General features: G+C 62.5%; 1 protein-coding gene across 1 annotated transcript in view; it reads left to right on the forward strand.

Moving 5' to 3' along the window:
• LOC119112187 (protein CASP) overlaps nt 1-18316 on the forward strand; it is a 242096-nt gene that overhangs the window by 184579 nt on the left and 39201 nt on the right. The window contains exons 10-11 of the mRNA XM_037236259.1: nt 1879-2060; nt 2582-2742. Of these exons, the coding sequence (XP_037092154.1) occupies nt 1879-2060; nt 2582-2742 (343 nt within the window). The remainder of the gene's footprint in view (nt 1-1878; nt 2061-2581; nt 2743-18316) is intronic.

The following is an 18316-nucleotide window of genomic DNA, read 5'->3' on the forward strand; positions in this document are numbered from 1 at the left end:
AGGGTCTTTTTAAAACGGGGACGGCGATCGGCAGATTGCGCCGAAGGAGGGGAGCGGCGCCGTTAAAAACGCACGTCGATGTCCGGGCGCGGCGCGGCGCTCGGTCGACCCCGTCCGCCGCGCGGTCGGTCCTGCGGCGACGGGTCGCGGTCCGACGGCGCGGCCCGCAATCATTTATTGGAAACGTAGGGAAAACCGACGTCGCAGTTCGGGCAGCCGTCCGCCGCGTGCCCCGATCGGCGGCGGTGATTGAGCGCGGCACGACAATCGGCCGTCCGTCTCTTTGTGTCACGACGGAAACGGCCACTTAGCCGCCGCTGATCGGCCCCAATACCGTCACGGCGGAGTGGCTCCGATATCGTCGTAAAACTGATTTATGCCGTCTTTTATGATAAAAAGGCGTTTCGCCCTTTGAGCACACTGTTCGGTCGCGTTCAATTACCCCGGCCGTTCGAGTGTGAAATTCGCCGGTCGGTCGGTCGGGCGATTGATTTGCGGCGGGCGGGCGCGCCCTGTGACCCGCCCCGGCCGACGGTGACACACTGTCGCACCGACGGGGACGTGACCCGGCCACCAGGGCAGCCTCGCGCCGAAAGTGAGAGGGAGGGCACGCTCCGCTGGCGGGGGTGCAGTGCCGCTGCTGGGCGTGCCCCGCGTCAGGCGGTGCGTTCGCCGCGCGTCCGCGGCGACAAACTCGGCGCCACGTGGCCGTTCGTGGCGCCCCTGTTCCGCCGGACGGCGTGCCTTTTTGCGGCGGCGGCGGCCGGCGCGGCGCGCGCCGCCGCCGCGCGCTCTCGTAGCGCGCTTTTTGCGGGGCGTGTCGCTGCCGACTTCCTGCCCTCGGCGGCGCCGTTCCCACGCCCCGGGCCCGAGCCGCGCCGCCGCCGGCAGCTCACCCGCCGGCGCGCGGTAATTAAAATAAAACGGAACCAGATTAACCCTTACGGAGGTGGAAGGCTCCTGATCGGCGCGGCAGGCCTCCCGTTCATCATCATCGGCCGTTAATAGCGCGGTGGCGGCGGCCGGTGGGCGGCGGCCCGGCCCGGTGGCCCGCGTCGTCACCGGGCGCCGCCCCGGCGGTCGGCGCTCCAGCCGCCCGGCGCTCAGCCCCGCGGCCGAGGAGGTTCGTACTGCACCGCGGAGCAGTGGAGTGGGGGGTGGGTGCGGGGTCTCGGGGTGGGGGCGTGAGCGAAGGTGGCGAAAATGAATGGCAGCAGGGCTTGGGGGTTGGGGGGGGGGGGGGGGGAGGGGAGTTGGCAGGTGCAGATAACCCAAAGGTGAATGGCTTCAGGGGCTCGAAGCTTAGGTGGGCGATGGTACAGTACGAGTGGGTGAACTATTAGGAATTCGGCCTTAAACGGGAAGCAGTCTGTTGGGGTGCGGGTTCGTGCAGCGTTGGAGCGTGCCGCGTGAGAGCGTGTGGAGATCCACCGAGCGCTTGCGGGTGCAGGGACGCGCCGCTTGCGTCGGAGACGGATCTCAGACAGGCGTCAGGTGTCGGTGGAGTCGGAGACGCGTCCGCTTTCGGCGGCCTCTCGCTGTATCCGGACGGCCTGTTCGCTGTATGCGGACAGCTTGTTCGCGCCACGCCATGGGCCGGACCATGACGGCGGAGCGCAGCGTTGTATTCGTCGATATGGCCGGTACTTCGGTGTGGCCCGTGATAATGTCACGCTGCGTCAGCTGATATGCTTGGCCGCTGACAGGTGTTCGTGTGTGGTCCCTGTTGGCGCCGTCCGTGGGACTCGGGTAGTTGTTGTTTTTTGCTGGGGGCGAAATCCTCCGTACCTGTGTCTGGTGGTCAGATGTGATCCTGTTGACTCCTGTCCGGTGCCCGTGTGATGTGGCCGGTGCTGACCGGTATATATCCTGTTGCAGATCTCTCAGTTGGTGGAGGACGTGCAGAGACTGCAGAGCCAGCTGACCGAGCTCGAAAACCAGTCGGTATGCCAAAGAGCCAAGCTAGAAGAGGAGCTGGAACAAAAGAGCAATGTTATCCAGCGCCTCGAGGCTATCATTGAACAGCAGAAAGACTATGAAGAGCTGAAAAAGGAATTCTCGTAAGTGGCGTCCATTCTGCTGGACCGCCTCCAGAGTTGTGCGTCACTTTTGCGGAACACAAGAGTCTTCACAACTTGACGTCGGTACAGGCCATCGCGGCAATCAGCATGCGAAGTCGCTGTAATGTAGCATTCATGTATCGAAAGTCAGCAAATGTACTTTTGAGCGATCACGTTAGGCGAAATCGCCGCTTCACGTCTGTGCCCATTGTCCACCGTGCTATCCCTGCAGCCTCACTTGCCTACCGTAAGCGTAATTGGTCTCATTAGGCCTTTGTGCTGGCTGATATCTCTTTCCATCAGGGGCCACAAATCAATTAGGAATAGTCCATGAAGGCAAGGAGCAACCGCGTCCATGTCAGGGGCCACAAATCGACCCTGTTCGTGACCGTCCAGTGTCCACCCGCCCGTCTCTTGTACGGACGCGCGCAGACGCAATTAGCCCGATTGGGCCGCAGCAGACGATGTACGCCGTGCAGCGGTAGCGGGGACACCGATGACACCGTTACGGCTGGTTGCAGGATACTGAAATCGATCGAGTTTCCTGGCACGTCTCAGTCCTCCACCGCTGACGAGAGATCTCTGTCGGGAGCCAAACCACTCGAGGTGCTCATGCTCGAGAAGAGCAAGGCCATGCAGAACGAGAACACGGCGCTCAAGGTCAAGACGGGCGAGCTGCAGGGTGAGTCGCCTGACCTGACCCGGAGCGGGCCGGGTCGCACGGCCGATCGTGGGAAGCGGGCCCCGGCCAGGTGGCGGGCCGGGTGGCGGCGTGGCGCGGACGCATCTAGCTGAATTACAACCGTATCACGCCGGTTGTTGAAGGGGATTGGCCATCTGTTGCAGGCGTTTTTTTAGCCAATCTTGAAATCGCAGTCTGAACGTTACACTCCTGTCGTTTTTGTCGTCCAAGCCGGATTGGTGTTTCCATGTCGGCGTGGCGGTTATCTACGGGATATCAAAATTGTGTAGCGTAGTTGCCGGCGTTTGAGCGATGATTGCTGTCACCGTCACAAACCGAAACACGTGTTTCTTGTCTGCGATAGGGGGGTTTGAGGCGTACGTTGGTACAACCGGCGTCACCACGCTGCCCGCCGCCTGGCCGGCCCAGAGCCACACCGCATTCTGTTCGAATACCAGATTACATGGCCGGGTGCTCGGCCGTCCCTAGCAACCCGCGTCGTGCGCCCGGCCAGCGGCGCACGGCGGCGTGGGACCCGGTCACCGGGGCGCTATCCTGGGTCCGGCACGCTGCGCTGCCAGCCGGTGTCTGCCGCCTGTCGTCCGCTGTTTAGATTGGTTGTAACCCACGCGTTGACGCACGCCCCGTGGGCCCCGGCTTCCCGCGTCGTCCTGCCTCGTAGAAAAAGGTGCTTTGAGTTCCGCTCGCTGTCTCCTCGCTTGCCGCGCGCTGCGCGTGGCGGATTTTGCTGAAGCTGGCGCTCGGCGGCATGTTTTGCCGTGCGCGGGGCGCCCGATCTCGGTGTCGGCCTCCCGGGCGGCGCCGCGCGGCCCGCAGTCGACCCTCCCCGCATGTCGTGTCACGTGGGGCCGTGTTGACGTGATGACAAGGCGGGCGGGGCGGGTGTCGTCCGCCGGCCGCGGCTAAATTCGGCGGCGAGGAGAGAGCGGCGGAACACGAGGCACCTCTCTCTCTTGCAGGCGCCGGCCTGCCCCTGCTAGGGGAGTCGGCACTCGGGGGTGGTGTGTCGGGCGGCGCGTGCCGCCTCTTGCTGCCGTCGCCGGCGACACTGGCCGCCGCGCCGTTCGCGTCGGCCAGCGGTGCGCTGGCGTCGCTGGCGTCGCAGTCGGCCGGCGCGCCGCCGGTGCCGCCGGCGCGCCGGCCGGCGCCGGGCGGCCACGCTGAGCCGGTGGCCTCTCTGATAGGCGAGGAGGGCTGGCGGCGCGCGGCCGCGCCGCCCCGCTCGCCGTCCGAGCGCGACGAGGCGGCCAGCCCGGACAGCAAGACGAGCGGCGCCGCCGAGCCGGCGCCCAGCCCGGGCCCGGCCGAGCACGCTGCCGCCGTGGCCGCCGCCGCCGCCGCCGCCTACCACTTCGACGAGACGGACCGCGCCGACCGGCTCATCCCCAAGGGCGACCCGATGGAGACGCGCCTGCAGGAGATGCTGCGCTACAACATGGACAAGTACGCCAACCAGAGCCTGGACACGCTGCAACTGGCGCGGCGCGTGCGCGAGCTGCTCAGCATCAACAACATCGGCCAGCGCATGTTCGCGCGCTACATCCTCGGCCTGTCCCAGGGCACAGTCAGCGAGCTGCTGAGCAAGCCCAAGCCGTGGGAGAAGCTGACTGAGAAGGGGCGCGACAGCTACCGCAAAATGCACGCCTGGGCCGTCGATGATGCCGCCGTCTACCTGCTCAAGGCCGTCATTCCAAAGAGAGGTGAGTGAGCTCATCGGCTGTGCGCTGTGCTCAGCCCTGGGATGCCGACACGCCACGACAGCGACATGACATGAAGATGGCGACAGTCCACGTGCCCAACACACCCGACTTTCGCAGTGTCAGGTGTCTTGGCTGTCCACATTCCGGCGGCATGGCCATGCACCTTGACCTGAAACCACTGAACTCCGGCAGCCGGCTCGCCTCGTTGAAACCATGGTTTTGGCCGTCTTCAGCAGCCACCGCCGTCCGTGACGCCGCCTGAGTTCTCGTCCGGCTGTTCCGCGGCAGCGCCGTTGCACCCGGGCGGCCATAAATCGAATGCCGGCCAGTCAGGACGCCATCTAAGATCGGCATCGACAAGCGTAAAGCCTTGGCCGCCCTTTATGACCGGGCCTCAGTTATCTGACAGCCGCCGCGCGGCCGACGGCGGCCGGGCCGTGTGAGACGGACCGCCGGGTCCGCTCCACAGTGGACCGCCTGCACCGGTGGACCGCCTGCTTCAGTGGACCAGCTGCGTCGGCGGAGCGCCCTGGTGGCGCGGTGAACGGAACGCCGACGCTCTGACGTCGTCGACGGCGGGTGCTCCGCTGTCTGTGGCGGCCGGCCGAGGGACGGCTGGCCGCGCTAGCCCCGTGCTGACGCCAGTATCGGTAATCAAATGACGGTCGTGATGGCGCTGGGCGGCGTCAGCGGACGCGTGGCGCGCGCCACGATCGTGCCACAATCAGCCGACATCGGCCGGCGGCGAGCATAAACATCTGGCCGGGCGGCGGCGGCGGCGGCGGCGCGGCGAAAACAAAGTCGTAAGCGCCGCCGGATGACAGTGCCGTATGGTTGGCCGTCATTAGTTCGGCCCCATTGACGAGCCTGTCCGTAGCCTTGGGTCGCCAGACTGCACAAATATACGGTGCGACAGGGCGCGGCGACGCGCGGCCGCTGCGGCACCGGCGGCGCTGCCCTGTGCCGCCCGGGCAGCGGCGGCAGCGCCGGGCACCCGGGCACGACGAGGGCAACGCGGGGCAGCACGGGCAGGCGCGCCGTGGTGGCACCCGGACTCCGGCCATATAGTGTATAGCTCGCGCGCGATTTATGACGGGCCGTAAATCTGGTATTGTTTCGCAGTTTATTGGTTGCAATATTTTAGGGGCTGACTGCATCTTATCGATGGTGCACGATAATGAGCCGGCTATTGACACGCGGTGGTGCGGCGATTGATAGCCGCCGGCGCCGGCTGGCGGGCGCCGGCGCCGTACTCAGGCGCGTCAGCACACACGTGCAGCGGTACACACGGGCGTTGGCACACACATACGGGCGCCGGCGGGGACGGACGTGGGTGCGCCGCAACGGATAAACATGCATGTGTCCTGGTATATGCGTGCGCCGGCGCATACGTGCATGTTTTGACTGACTGACGTGCACGTCCTGACACAGACACGCTACTGACTGACGTGCACGTTCTGACACAGACACACTACTGACTGACGTGCACGTCCTGTCAGGGATACACACGTGCGATGTCACTGACGTGCGGCGCCTCTGACGTGCACTGTCGGATAGGGACGTTCACTTGGTCGTCGCGGCACAGCCGTTTGAATGCAGCCGTCCAGTCGCGCATTCCGCTGCGGATGCACGCCGAAGCGCTCCGGCCAGCTGTCGTCCTGCTAGAGGATGCCGTATGGAGCCGGTCCGGGGGGAGGGGAACGTCTGGCCGTGCTGCACGGTCATGGTGATGGTGCCGGCGGCGCAAGAGGCCTGGCCGGCCCGGTATTGAGAGGCCGGCCTCATTGAGCGCCATCAGCCGGCCGCTGTGAGTCAGCCACCGAGCACGCGGCCAATGGGATAATGACGGGCCCCGGTGGCCGCGGGGCGGCCGCCGGAGGGTCGAGGTCGCTGCCGGCGGAGACGCGCCGAGGCGGGCATCGCTCCGGGTCCGCTGGCTTGGTGGGCGGCGCTGGGGTGGTTCGGAGGGGATGGGCTCAGGTTCTGTCGGTGACAGAGGAATGGAAGATAAAATAGAAAGGTCGGCCGACTGTCATTCGGGGTACGGAGGCTGTCAGGGGATATCTGAATGAAAGTTAATGGAAGTAATTGTTCTCACAGCGCCGGCACAGTTGTTTGCAGACGCTGCAACGCTGAACAATGATGCATTGTTAGCAATCGACGGAACTTATTCGAAACACACAGCATTTGGAAAGTCCGGCCAGAGGCCCCGCCGAAGCGATATAGCGCGGCTGAACCGATAACCGAAGTGGTACGGCGTAGCTGAGCCGTGTCACATGGGACATATGTATCGATTAGTCAGCTGCCGTCAGCGCGCGCCCCGCATCCGGCATCGTCTGCGTACCGTCTGGGTCCCGCCCCACATGCGTGCCATTGGTGTCAGACAGCTCTCTTCCCTGCCCGGCCCGCCGCCCTGCTTCTCGCCAGAGTCGTCAGCGGCGAAGCGGTCACCAAACTACAGTCTGTCTGCTGGCTTCTGCCGTGCTGGTGGGGTCGCACTTTGCGCTCACTGAAGTTGAAGAACTTTGGACGCCAACCCGCCGACCACTGTTTCCCCCGTCCTTGGTATCCCGCCGTACGAGAACCGTCTGAAGCCCGCAGCCGGATGACGGCCGGCGAGCTCTTGTTCCACCGCTGGTGGGTGGTCGCTCTGAACGCCCGCGGTCGCTGTCAGAGGGTCGGCCCCAGGTTAAAGGGTTCTCGTCGCCCGCCGCTCTGACGCCGCCCCCTGTCAGCTGGGCTAGTCGAAGAGGACCCGGTCCTGCGGGGGGAGCGCCCACAGTTCTGTCCCCCTGGTCTCGTGCGTGGGAACCCCCCCCCCCCGCGGGCATCGTGGGAACGAACGCGTCCCGACCCGATCCGCATCGCGCGGCGTGTTGGTCAATGAGATACAAGGCGTCCAGGCCGGCCGGCGCCGCTGCCAGGTGCTGCTGAGCCCGGTAATCCGGTGTCGGCGGATCGGGGGAACACGCCGCGCTGGTAGCTCAATCCTGTTGCGGCCGTGACAGCATCTAGCGCCGCATCATTCCGTTGCGGTGGGACCAGGCGCCATGTTGGGCTGCTTTGGGGCGGCGGGCGGCGGCGGTCGGACGCGCCGTGGAGCCGGCGGCCGGCGCTCGCAGGCAGGGACGGCTTGGCGGCTCGCCGCGCTCGCTCGCGCGCTCCGGTCGCGTGACGTCCGCCCGTGGATTAGGCGATGGCCGGCCGGCTCGGCGTTTGGCGCACGTCAGGTCGCTGGGAGCCAGTCGAGCGTCGCCCGTTTCGGGAGTGCCGAGCTCTGCCCCAATCGGATGATGTCACACGCTGAGCCGCCGCCGGGCGCTCGGATGCCGGGATCGGCGCGGCCGGTTGTGGGCCGACCGGACGGGTGCGGGCGTGTGCTGCGGCACGACGGCGACAGCTGCCGGGGGGCCTGCGGCCGGCCAGCCGGCCGTCCCGGCCACCTTTCAATCATCTATTCACGGCGCCCGATGAGGTCAGAGGGCAGTCGTTGAACGAGATCTGAGAGGGGTGGTCCGCTATTTATGCCCGGTTAATTGCCGTCCGGCGGCCGGCCTACCCGTCCGCGTCTCGTTAACAGCGCCCAGAGAGGAAAAAGCGGGAAATTGGAGTTGTGTGTACCGCACGGGCTGGCGCGCGCCGCTGCCGGCGATCGGGACAGCCTCGGGCCGCGCCCGACCGCAGCCCGGTCCGGCCGATTAGCGTGGTGCGGGTCCGGTGCAGACCGCCGGCCGGCCGCGCCGTACCGGCTAATGACGACAGTCAGGTATCGGCGCGGCTCGACGGCGGCAGCGGCGGCGGCGGCGATTGCCGCGGACCACCGACCGCCGCCGCCGCCGCTGGTCTCCGCGCGCGACGACCGGCCGCGACCTCACCTGCCCGCGGGGCATCACTCTTGGTGGGGACCGGACCCGCTGTCCGTCAGGGCGTCGGCGGGTGGTCGCGCGCCCGCCTGCCCCGTGGATGGTACGGTCGCCTGCCAGCGGCCGGAATCACGCATAATTGATGCCGCCGCCGCCGCCGGCCGGCCGAAGCGACGTTCGCGACGGGTGGCTGGCGTCGCAGGCCGGTCCCGGCCGCCGGCCCCCACCGCCACCCGCCTACCCGCCGTCGCGTTTGCACGCCCCGTGCGCCATCGCCAGTAAGAAACAATGCTCGCCCCGGTCCGGGCTTTCCGTGCGGCGGCCAATCGTGTGTGTCGGCCGGCGTTATTTATCGCCGGTCGGCACGTGACCGGTCCGGACAGCCCCGCGGCGGTCCCGGCGGTCCGCGGCAGTCCCGTGGTGGTCCTGGCGGTCCCGCGGCTGTCCGCGCTGTCCAGGCGGACACCATGGCGATCCTGCGGCGGTCCGGGCGGTCCCGCGGTGGTCCGGGCTGTCCAGGCCACCTTGCTCGCCGCACCGCGGGGCTCCGGCTTCTGTTTGGAGCGCGGAGACAAGACAGTCCCCGTCCCGTTCCAACTAGAGAGCTTGGGCACTGCACCGCCCGTTGCCTTCCACGAACAAATTGAGTTATATGCCATCGGAGATATGGACCAAAAGTCCGCTCTCATTTCACCGGCGCCGGATGGTGGTCCGTGCGGCGGCCTCTCCGACGGTCGTTGTGGGGTATCACGCCCGTCGGCCGCGCAATAGCGTGCATCCTCATTGAATCCCAGTCGCCTGCGTGGATGAATGGATCGGGCGGGCTTCGATTGACGCTTGTTAACGTTTGAACCGCGTGAGCACCGCTCGCTGCACGCCGTTTGAACCGGCCGTGACAAGCGTCGCTCACTGGCGGCGCTGCGTCACCTCGGCCGTGCTCGGCGGGGCCGGGGGGAGGGGGACAGGGTTGCGGGGGGGGGGGCAGGGACCGAGACGGCCCGGCCGCTGAGGGGCGGCCTGACGGTGCGCGTGGCACGGTCGGACACGCCCATCACGGCGGCCACGCAGCGCCGGGCTGATGAGTTCATTCGGGGCCTGTCGGCGGCGGCGGCGGCCCGTCCGTCAGCGGCACCGCAGCGCGCTCGAGGCGGCGCGGTCGGGACGGCTGGCGGGGGCGCGAGCTTCGTGGAACGCTCGATTTAAGAGGTACGGGAAGGCGCGCGGGGCTGGGCTTAATGAACACGCTATTCCGGGCGGCGGAGTCGTCTTCCTGTCATGGCCATGCATTCCCCATCCGTCGCGGAGGTTGCGGCTGATGAACATGTGTCCATTTTGTGCCGTCAGCCGGTCGCATTATCGTATCTTTGTCACGGCGACCGATGCAAAAGATCGCCACCTCACTGTCGCAGGCGCTTACGTGCGTCGAAGCGCAATCACGCAATCGCACCCTGCCCCGACGGGCACGCCGCGCCTGCACCTCTCGCCTGTCCACCTCCGCTCGTGCCCCGTCTCCGGGCTTGTCCGAGCGCCGTCGCCGCGCGGCCGGCCGGCTGTCGGGAGTATCCGCACCGGCCGCGGCCGGTGGCCGGCTGGACCGGCGGGCCGCCTGGCCAGTGTCACCGAGGTTTGTTTAGCGGCGCCGTGATCGCCCGGCCGCCATCGATCCTGTTTGTAATTATGATCGGGGCCGGTTTTTGTGGCGCCGCTGCAGCCCCCCGCCACCTTGATGGATGGCCTGTGCTGGAGGCGGCCGCGCGGGTGGAGCTCCGGCGGCCAGCCGCGCCGCGCCGCGCCGCGGTCGCGCTGTCGGCGCCGGCAGCGACGCGGCACGGCGACGGCCGGGACGGCAGGGAAGCCGCTCGTCTTCTGGTCCGTATCGTGCGCGTGTGGTGCGGCACACGCCTGGATCGGACAGGCTCACGGGAGCGAGCCGGCTCAGGGCCGGCTGGGGCGGCTCTGTGTGGAGGAGGCCGGCCGGCCAGCGGCGCCGGGGACTGACGTGAAGCGTGACGTGTTTCACGCGCATCCATTTCGAGTAACGTCCAATTCGCTGCGGGTGATCCCTTCCGCGCGACCGTGAGGCTATCATTACTGTGTGTTTTGAGCTGAAGTGTGGGGAAAATGGTGGTTTGGTAAGCGGGCTTTGATTGATAGGGCAGTCTTGGGAACGTTAGTTGCCGTTAACGGCCGGCGCGCGCCGCGTTTCTCGTCTTGTGCTCCGTTGCCCCCGCTTTTCTTCGCTGTCGCTTTCCGTTTGAATGCCGTTCAGTCGCCCACCTGTTCTGTTTCTCCCACCGCGTCCCTCTCCGGTCGTCTCCCCGCTCTCGGATGTCGGGCTGCTCTGTGTTCGCTGTGCACCTTCGCATCACGACGCGCCCATTCAAACGCACTCACACTTCCTTGTCCGCTGACAACGCCCATAAATAATACTTAACTCCCGGCCTGCGGATTTGTACTTTTTACGCCATTGGAAATGTGTCGAAATGGGCGCGGATAAGGTCGCGTAATTTACGTCCATTGTGCCCGGCTGAATGCGGGATCAAAGAAAAATCGACACCATATTTCACGCCAGATTCTGGCTCGGCGCGCCCGTATTTGCGCCGATCGCGACCATTTGGCGGGCACTCCGCCAGCGTTGTCGTCTCGGCCGGCGCCGGCAGGCCCTGTGTCCGCCCTCCGAAGCGGTCAGTCGCGGCCCCGCGGACGGCGGCGGACGGCGGCGGCGGTGGCGGCGGTGGCGAGGGCTTGTGATCAGTTTTCAAGAGCAATAAGCTGCGGGGCAGCTGTGCCGTGTCGCGGCCTGGCGCCGTGACGGCTGTCATCTGGCTCTCTGGCGGGGCGTTTTTGGGGCGCCGCCGCCCACAAAAACGGCCGCGGCTCGGCTCGGCTGGGCCGGACTGTGGTGGAGAGCACGGGATGGAGACAGAGGGTCACGGAGGGATGCCAGAGAGGACGGGATGGGGACAGAGAGGGCCACGGAGGGATGACGGAGGGGACGGGGTGGAGGCGGAGGGACAACAGAGAGAAGGGATTGGTTACGGATAGGACGAGGAAGGGACGTCGGAGAGCACGGTTTGGAGGCAGAGAGGGTCAAGGAGGGACGACTTAGAGCACGGTTTGGAGGCAGAGAGGGTCAAGGAGGGACGACTTAGAGCACGGGTTGGAGACAGAGGAGCACGGGGGGACGACAGAGAAAACGGGATGGGGATGGAGAGTACCACGGAGGGACAACAGAGGACGAGATGGAGACGGAGGACCACGAATGGGCGACAGGGAGGGTGGTCAGGGTCGGGCTTGTAATAGAGGGGACAGGCTGGGGTGGAGAGAAAGGCGGAGGAACGAGAGGACGGTCACACTAGGTGGACTGGAGACAGAGAGGACAGGGAGGACAGCCACATTAGATGGGACTGGGAACAGAGAGGATAGAGAGGACGGCCACATTATGTGGGACCGGAGACAGAGAGGATAGAGAGGACTGCCGAAGCGGACTTTAAATGGGGCAGCGAGGACAGAGACGTGGAAGACGTCCTCGGTGACATGGCTGGAGGAGGAGACGGGACAGCCTAGCTACTGAGTCGCGTGGACGGGTCTATGTTCATCGGAGAAATGGTACAAAGGAGCTTTATGTTACCCACATTCTTCCTGGAATTATCTTAGTGCACAATGCATGCTCTTAAATGAAGTTTTGTGTTTTATATTTTTCCAGTACATGCGACCCATGCGCGCAGAATCCATTACTACAAAAAATGACTTGCCATTTACTTCGATATAAGTAAGAAAGCCCTTTAGTTCTCGATATTATTGGTACGCGGAAAATAACCGACCTTAATTGCGCCAAGAGCTACTGGTGGAAATGAGTCATCACATAATCCTTGATGTGCATTATTGAAAGTATTCATTTTTTATGTCAGGTGATACTGGATCAATAAATTTCAATGCCTTATATGATGAGTGTATTCTGTAGCAATGCAAGTTAACTATGATCGACTTAGAAATAAACAGAGTTATTGTACTTCACACACTACATGCCATAAACAGTCGCCATACATATGTTCTACATGCAACTCGTAATTTCCATTAGTGCTCACTACCATTCGTGACTATGAGCATTTGGGCTCGTTGCCAGTAACGGACCAAGTTGCCTGGGAGAAATGTTGTCATTTCAGGATGTAAAATAGTGCCGTTTTTTGTGCCGAAACAAGTACAAGCGAATTAATTTCCATCATGCACCAAGCAAAAGGTTTAGGTTTGCATCGTCATAGTGCCACTTCCAAGCGGTTCTATCGTCAGTGTGATATGCTGTGAACATTACTGCACACGGAGCTATTTTGGACGCGCTCGAGACTTTGAAGAAAATCGAGTCGAAACGGAAACCACGCAATACCCGGTCACTTTGTCATCTTCATCTTGTCATCTTGTCATCTTCCGCGGCGACGTGGGGAAAGCCAGCCCCTGCCGATTCCAGTCCAGCGTACACACCATGAGCAAACATTTAGAAATGGAGCGGGACGTGATCTAGAACATCCACTCAAGGATGAGGGATTTGCCATGCTTGCGTACCACCTGTGGCGGACAGAACTGCTGACAGCGCGAGCTGCGTGCTGGTCACTGCGCTTCCCCTACGGAGGAGCGCGTTGGAGCAAGTAGGTGCGAAGTTATAGGTAAATGCGATGGCGCGTGCTGAAACACGGCGAATACGTAAGATAAAACTTTTTTGGTGTGTTTTGCAATATTTGACAACTCGACAACGGTGCAAAATGCGCCTTGATACACTACGCCGAAAAAAGAAAACGACATTTTAACAATACGCAGCACTGCTCGTTTCGTTTAAGTAAAGGCTACGTAGAGAGGCGATGGGGAGTGTAGACCACAAGTCACGGAGGCTGTGTGTTGGCGATGTAATCGCAACTGTTGGTTAACTTCAGGAATGACCTTGGGCCATTCTTTGGTAACCCGCATACGAGGTTGAGATAAAGAATGCCTCCAAATGCAGTGAACGTACCAGCAATGAAAGCGAAGAGATCAGGAGAAACTGAGCTGGCACAAAAGCTTGCGACCATTGTCTCCGTCTGGTACAGCGACTTCGTTTCGAGATGTCCAGAGTAATTCGAAGAATCGTTTTTGGCTGAGATAAACTTGATAGATTAGCATGCCGTGCGTGAAACAATTCTGGTGCAAGTTAATCGCATGAATGCTGCAAAGACGGACGAAGCCAGGAACGGAAATTGTTCAAAGGCTTAAGTCCAGCGAGACCTGGTAAAGCCGCCCCTAAGGCGCTGGGTGGTACAGTGTACGTCTTTGTCAGGTGCGAATGAGATTTCCGAGCCCTCTGAATTACCCCCCCCCCCCCCCCCCCCACTGCTCCGCCCCCCCCCCCCCCTCTGAGCCTTAGGGGGTAAGCTAGCATGAAAAAACGGATTAAATGAAAGGTGATGCAATTAATGCACATTTCTTAAGAACGGGGGAGGGAAGGATGACATGTTTTTAACGGGATTGTACGGTTTTTCCATAAGAACTGAGTTGGTTCCATAAACAGGTAGATAAAGGTGGTGGGAATCCAATGGTGGCGGCTTTTTTGGGAACGGCTTCCGCTGCACGAAAGAGCGTTCTAAAATGCATGGTAATACCACCTGCAGGCTACTTCCTGTAGAAGCAGCTGACGCAATGCAGATCATCTCGAAGATGTCAACACAAACACCCCGGTTAACATCTAGCGTGTGAAAGCAATTCTTACTGTCTTGTTATTAAATTATGCTGTATTATGAGTTCAACGAATGGTGAACTAAAAATGAAGTGAGTGAAGTGAAGTGAACCCATGATGAATGATTGAAACCTTTTGTATGTTAAGTTTTCGGCCTGCAATTTACTAGGAGGTGCTGGTTAAACGGCGTTGTAGTGTCGAATAAAAATTTCCCGGCAGTACTCAATAAGATCGTTACTTGGCACTACGGCGTCGCTTAGCCAGTACCTCCAGGTATATTGAAGATTTTTAACTCAGCATAAAATTTTGAACCAATATTGCCGAGAAACCAGGAGCTGAAGGTCTTTCTTTCTAATGTCAAGTAGAACATACTGTCATAACATCAGACCGTTCGGTACTTACAATATGTCATTCGCTCATGACTTGGTAGGTCGTTCGTGCTGCAGCATGGGACAAGAACCCTAAGTACTCATTTTCGACATTATTGAAAACTGCACAGCTTCCAACGCTAACAGTTGCCAATATACCCGATCTCATCAGCAGTGGCGTAACCTTGCATGGTGTTTTGACTTATTTGCAGCTGAAGTGAATGCATCAACTTGCATTCCATTTCAGTACAGAGACCCACACAATCAATTAAGACGAAGACGGAGATTAAGAGCAAGACACAAATTATGACTGGGCCCGCTTTCCGCCGCGGTCAGGAGCTGTAGCGAGTCATTTGTGAAAACTGATTGCTGACGCCACACGAACATGTCGCCGTACGAATGTGTCACGCAGAGACAGCCGACGGCATTGGGACACATAGTGGACATGTGCAGACATTCGGAAACTGGTCAGTGAAAAACGCTTTTGGTTTGTGTGCCGTCGCACGGACCTGAGACGAACTCCTCCAATATCTTTTTCGTTTCATGGTATTACGCGCAGGCTCTGCTTCCCTCTGGACTTACCAGGAGGCCCAGCAGGTCTATAACAAGCCTGCGTTGAACGTCTGGGCGGAATTTGTCGTTCTGAAGTCTTGTTAAGCTGGGTGGCGTTGCTGAGTACAGCTTTGCCGGCTTTGCGGGGCGGAGCTGGCGGTGTGATGTCAGATGGTGTCCCGGCTAGGGCCTTCCAATGATGCCAGGTGCTTGCATCAGAGTGATGGACCAAGAAGCTTGCATCTGTGTCCATTTAGTTCGTTTGGAGTGGATTAGTTCGGACGTGAGCATTGTTGTCCAAATCGCCCACAAGGTGGCAGGCCAGTCGTTCAATGTTTAACACGTTGTGCTGGACGGTTGCCGAGTGTTAATCGTTATCGGTAACATGCTTGTTTTTTAGTCCCATTGTGCGAAGTTATGACATAGGTAACATTTGTTCTTTGACAAAAAGTGAATGGCTGGCTCGCCGAAATAAGCGAAGCTGGGGACGAGGAGATTTTCGTGATATTTATCACTGACTGCCTGCTATCCTGCTATCATAAAGGCTATTGATCTTGAGCAAAGACCTCAAATTGCCGCCTCTCTAAAAACAGTGCAGTCCAAAAGTTTAACAAAATGCAAATTTGAACCGGTGCGTGCTGACAGCACCCGCCCAACCGCGACAGAGTGACCACCATGGCATGGCGGCAGCGGCAGCCAGCTGACTCCCGCCGCTGGCTGTGCTCTATTTGGGCGCGTCGGCGCCTCGTTACGCCGGCCGCGCCGCCGGCCGTACAGCGGCCGGCCCACTCTCGTGTGAATTTGTCAGCGCGACGGCGCTGTTTATTTGTGCTGGCTGATCGGGCCCGACCCAGCGTGACATGTGCCAATGGCCGATGGACGGCCGGCGTCGGACGGCGCGGCGGCCGCCTTTGACCGGCGGCGCCGGCCGAACCGATCGACGAGGCGCTGTTAGTGGCGGCCGCGCGGGGTTTTGGGCGTGTGCGGATGGTGGACGGTCTGCGGAAGGACGAGCGCCGGCTGTCGGCCGCGGGTGGTGTAAGGACGGGTGGTCGTCGAGCCACGGGCTGACTGATGACGACAAACGGACTCGAGCAGCGGAGGAGCACAGATCATAGACGTGGGCGGGCGACGGCCGCTGAACTAGCACTGATTGCATGGGCGGCTGACGAGCACCGGAATGCAGTCGGTGCAGATCGCGAGGACCGAAGCTCGCTGACCAGTGACCGGTGCACACTGCACCCGGCCGGCGCGGCCGGCCGGACCCGCCGCGCGTCACGGCGGCGCGCCGTTGCTAGGGCGTTCGCATCGAAATGCTCCGCTGGGCCGTGGCTAACGCGTTGAGACGTGCAAGGCGAAAGCCGGCTTTGGCAATGACGGCCGCGGCCGCTCGCAGGCCGCCGCTAAGCTGCTTGGCCGTTGCGTCAGTGCATGCGCGGACGGACGGCGGCCGTCCCAGCGCTGTTTCGGCAGGCGACGGGGCCCGTCACCCCTCGCTGGCCGCCCCCCCCCCCCTCTGCGTCCCCGGGGCGCATGACCCCGCGCCGAGGTCCAGGGTACAGGCCGCGTGTCTGGTGTCTGTTGGGGACACCTTGGGCGCGGCCGGGGTGTGAACGGTGCCTGGATTGTCGGAACTGATAGGTGCGACGCGTTCAGGGATGAGGGTAGGCCCAAGAGATGAGTAGGCTAAGATGTACGGCATTCTAGCTGTCGTTTTTAGTTTCCTAACTTATTTTCTTTTATTGCTGCACAATGCAGTCCACACGTAACTTACGTAAAGTGGACGGGCCATGGCCTATCTGCCTGCTCCCCTTCCCTCGGTGGCTACGCCCATGATCGCGCCTGGCATTTGTTTGCCTCTGCCGGCGTACACGTGCCCGTCCCGGCGGCCGAGCCCGGTGCAGAGGCGCGAGCCGGCAACCGGACCTCAGCCCGAAATCGTCGTCGCCCGTGACGTCATCACGACGCGATGACGCCACCCGGTGTCGACCGCGTCGGCCGTCGAACCTGGCGGCGGGCATCTGTTAATTGGCCGGCCGGGGCCTCGGCCCGCGCGGCCCCCCGACGGCAACGCTCTGAATTTCAATTGATTGCATATCGATCGCGATTTTAACGGGCTGCCGGGCCGGAAAACAAAAGCGTCGCCGCGTGGCGCGCGCGGGGCGGGGCGGGACACAATGCACGGCGTAATCGGCGCGCAGGCCCGGCCTCGGCCGCGCGCGGCCCGCTTTCGATGTGAATTAATAAATCCGTCAGCCGGCGAAGGAGCCGATATGCGACGGCGGAGCAGCGGCCGCCGCCGCGGCGGGTAATAAATTAGCATACCGAATTCATCGCGAGATACGTCTTCCATAAAATAGCGGGAGATCCTTTCTGCGATATGATATTAAAACATGGGGGCGGCGCGCTGCGATCGTATCGGCGCAATTGAGCCGGGCCGGTGTTTTATCGCGCGGCATTGTTCGGTTCGTGTCGCGCCACGGCGGCGGCGGCGGCAGCAGTGATTGGTCGGAGGCGGAGCCTGCGTCACCGCTGACCGAGCCGCCGGTCAGCCCCGCCGCCGCCGCCGCCGCCACCGCCTGCCCGGCCGGCCGCTGGTTAGCCGCCACTGGGGCCCGCCCGGCCGCCGCCGCCGCCGCTGCCGGTGCGCGGCGGGCGCGCGATTCCGCCGGCCGCCCGACAGGCGCTGCCGTCGAGGCAGACGAGACGCGGCGCGGTTTGCCGCCCGTCTGGCCGACTGCGGTCGCGCCGGCGGCTCGTCGGCCGCCGCTGCGGACGTCGCGCCGCAGCCGTGCCGCGCGCTCGCTCGCGTCCCAATTATAACCGGCCGGCGTGCTTGGCACGGCTGGCCGGCCGGGCTATTGTTCGCGCGGGGCGCGCGCGGCCGCCGCGGTCATTTCTCGCCGTCGCGCCGCGCCGCTGTCGACGTCCGTCGCCGCCGTCGCGGTGTCGCCGCCGCCGTCGTCGAACGCGACGCCGCCGCGACGCCGCCGTATTTTCTGCGATAATATTTGTGCAGTTGCCCATCGCTTTCGACAGGTGGGGCGGCGATGGATGGTGGCCGGCCCGGCGGGAGGCAGGTCGGGGCCACCGATACGCCGCGGTGGGTGTGTCGCCGACAGGGGCGACAGCCACCGACGCGGGGTGACGGCTCCGGCGCGGCTGGTGCGAGCGCGGCGCGGCGCGGCGCGGGCGCGTCCGAGGGGCGGAGAACCCTTGGGCTTGCATCAACGGGGCGGACGCGACTTCTTGTTGATAAGGCAGGATGAAGTGTGAGCTATGTTTGTGCTGTTTTGCACAGCGTATTCCGTAACTTCCGTTGGTTCGTCCGGCTTTTGCACATCCGTTCTTTTCTCAGTCGGTGACTCA

Source organism: Pollicipes pollicipes, unplaced genomic scaffold (genome assembly GCF_011947565.3).
Source record: "Pollicipes pollicipes isolate AB1234 unplaced genomic scaffold, Ppol_2.1 Scaffold_7261;HRSCAF=8764_pilon_pilon_pilon, whole genome shotgun sequence".
NCBI lineage: Eukaryota > Metazoa > Arthropoda > Thecostraca > Pollicipedomorpha > Pollicipedidae > Pollicipes > Pollicipes pollicipes.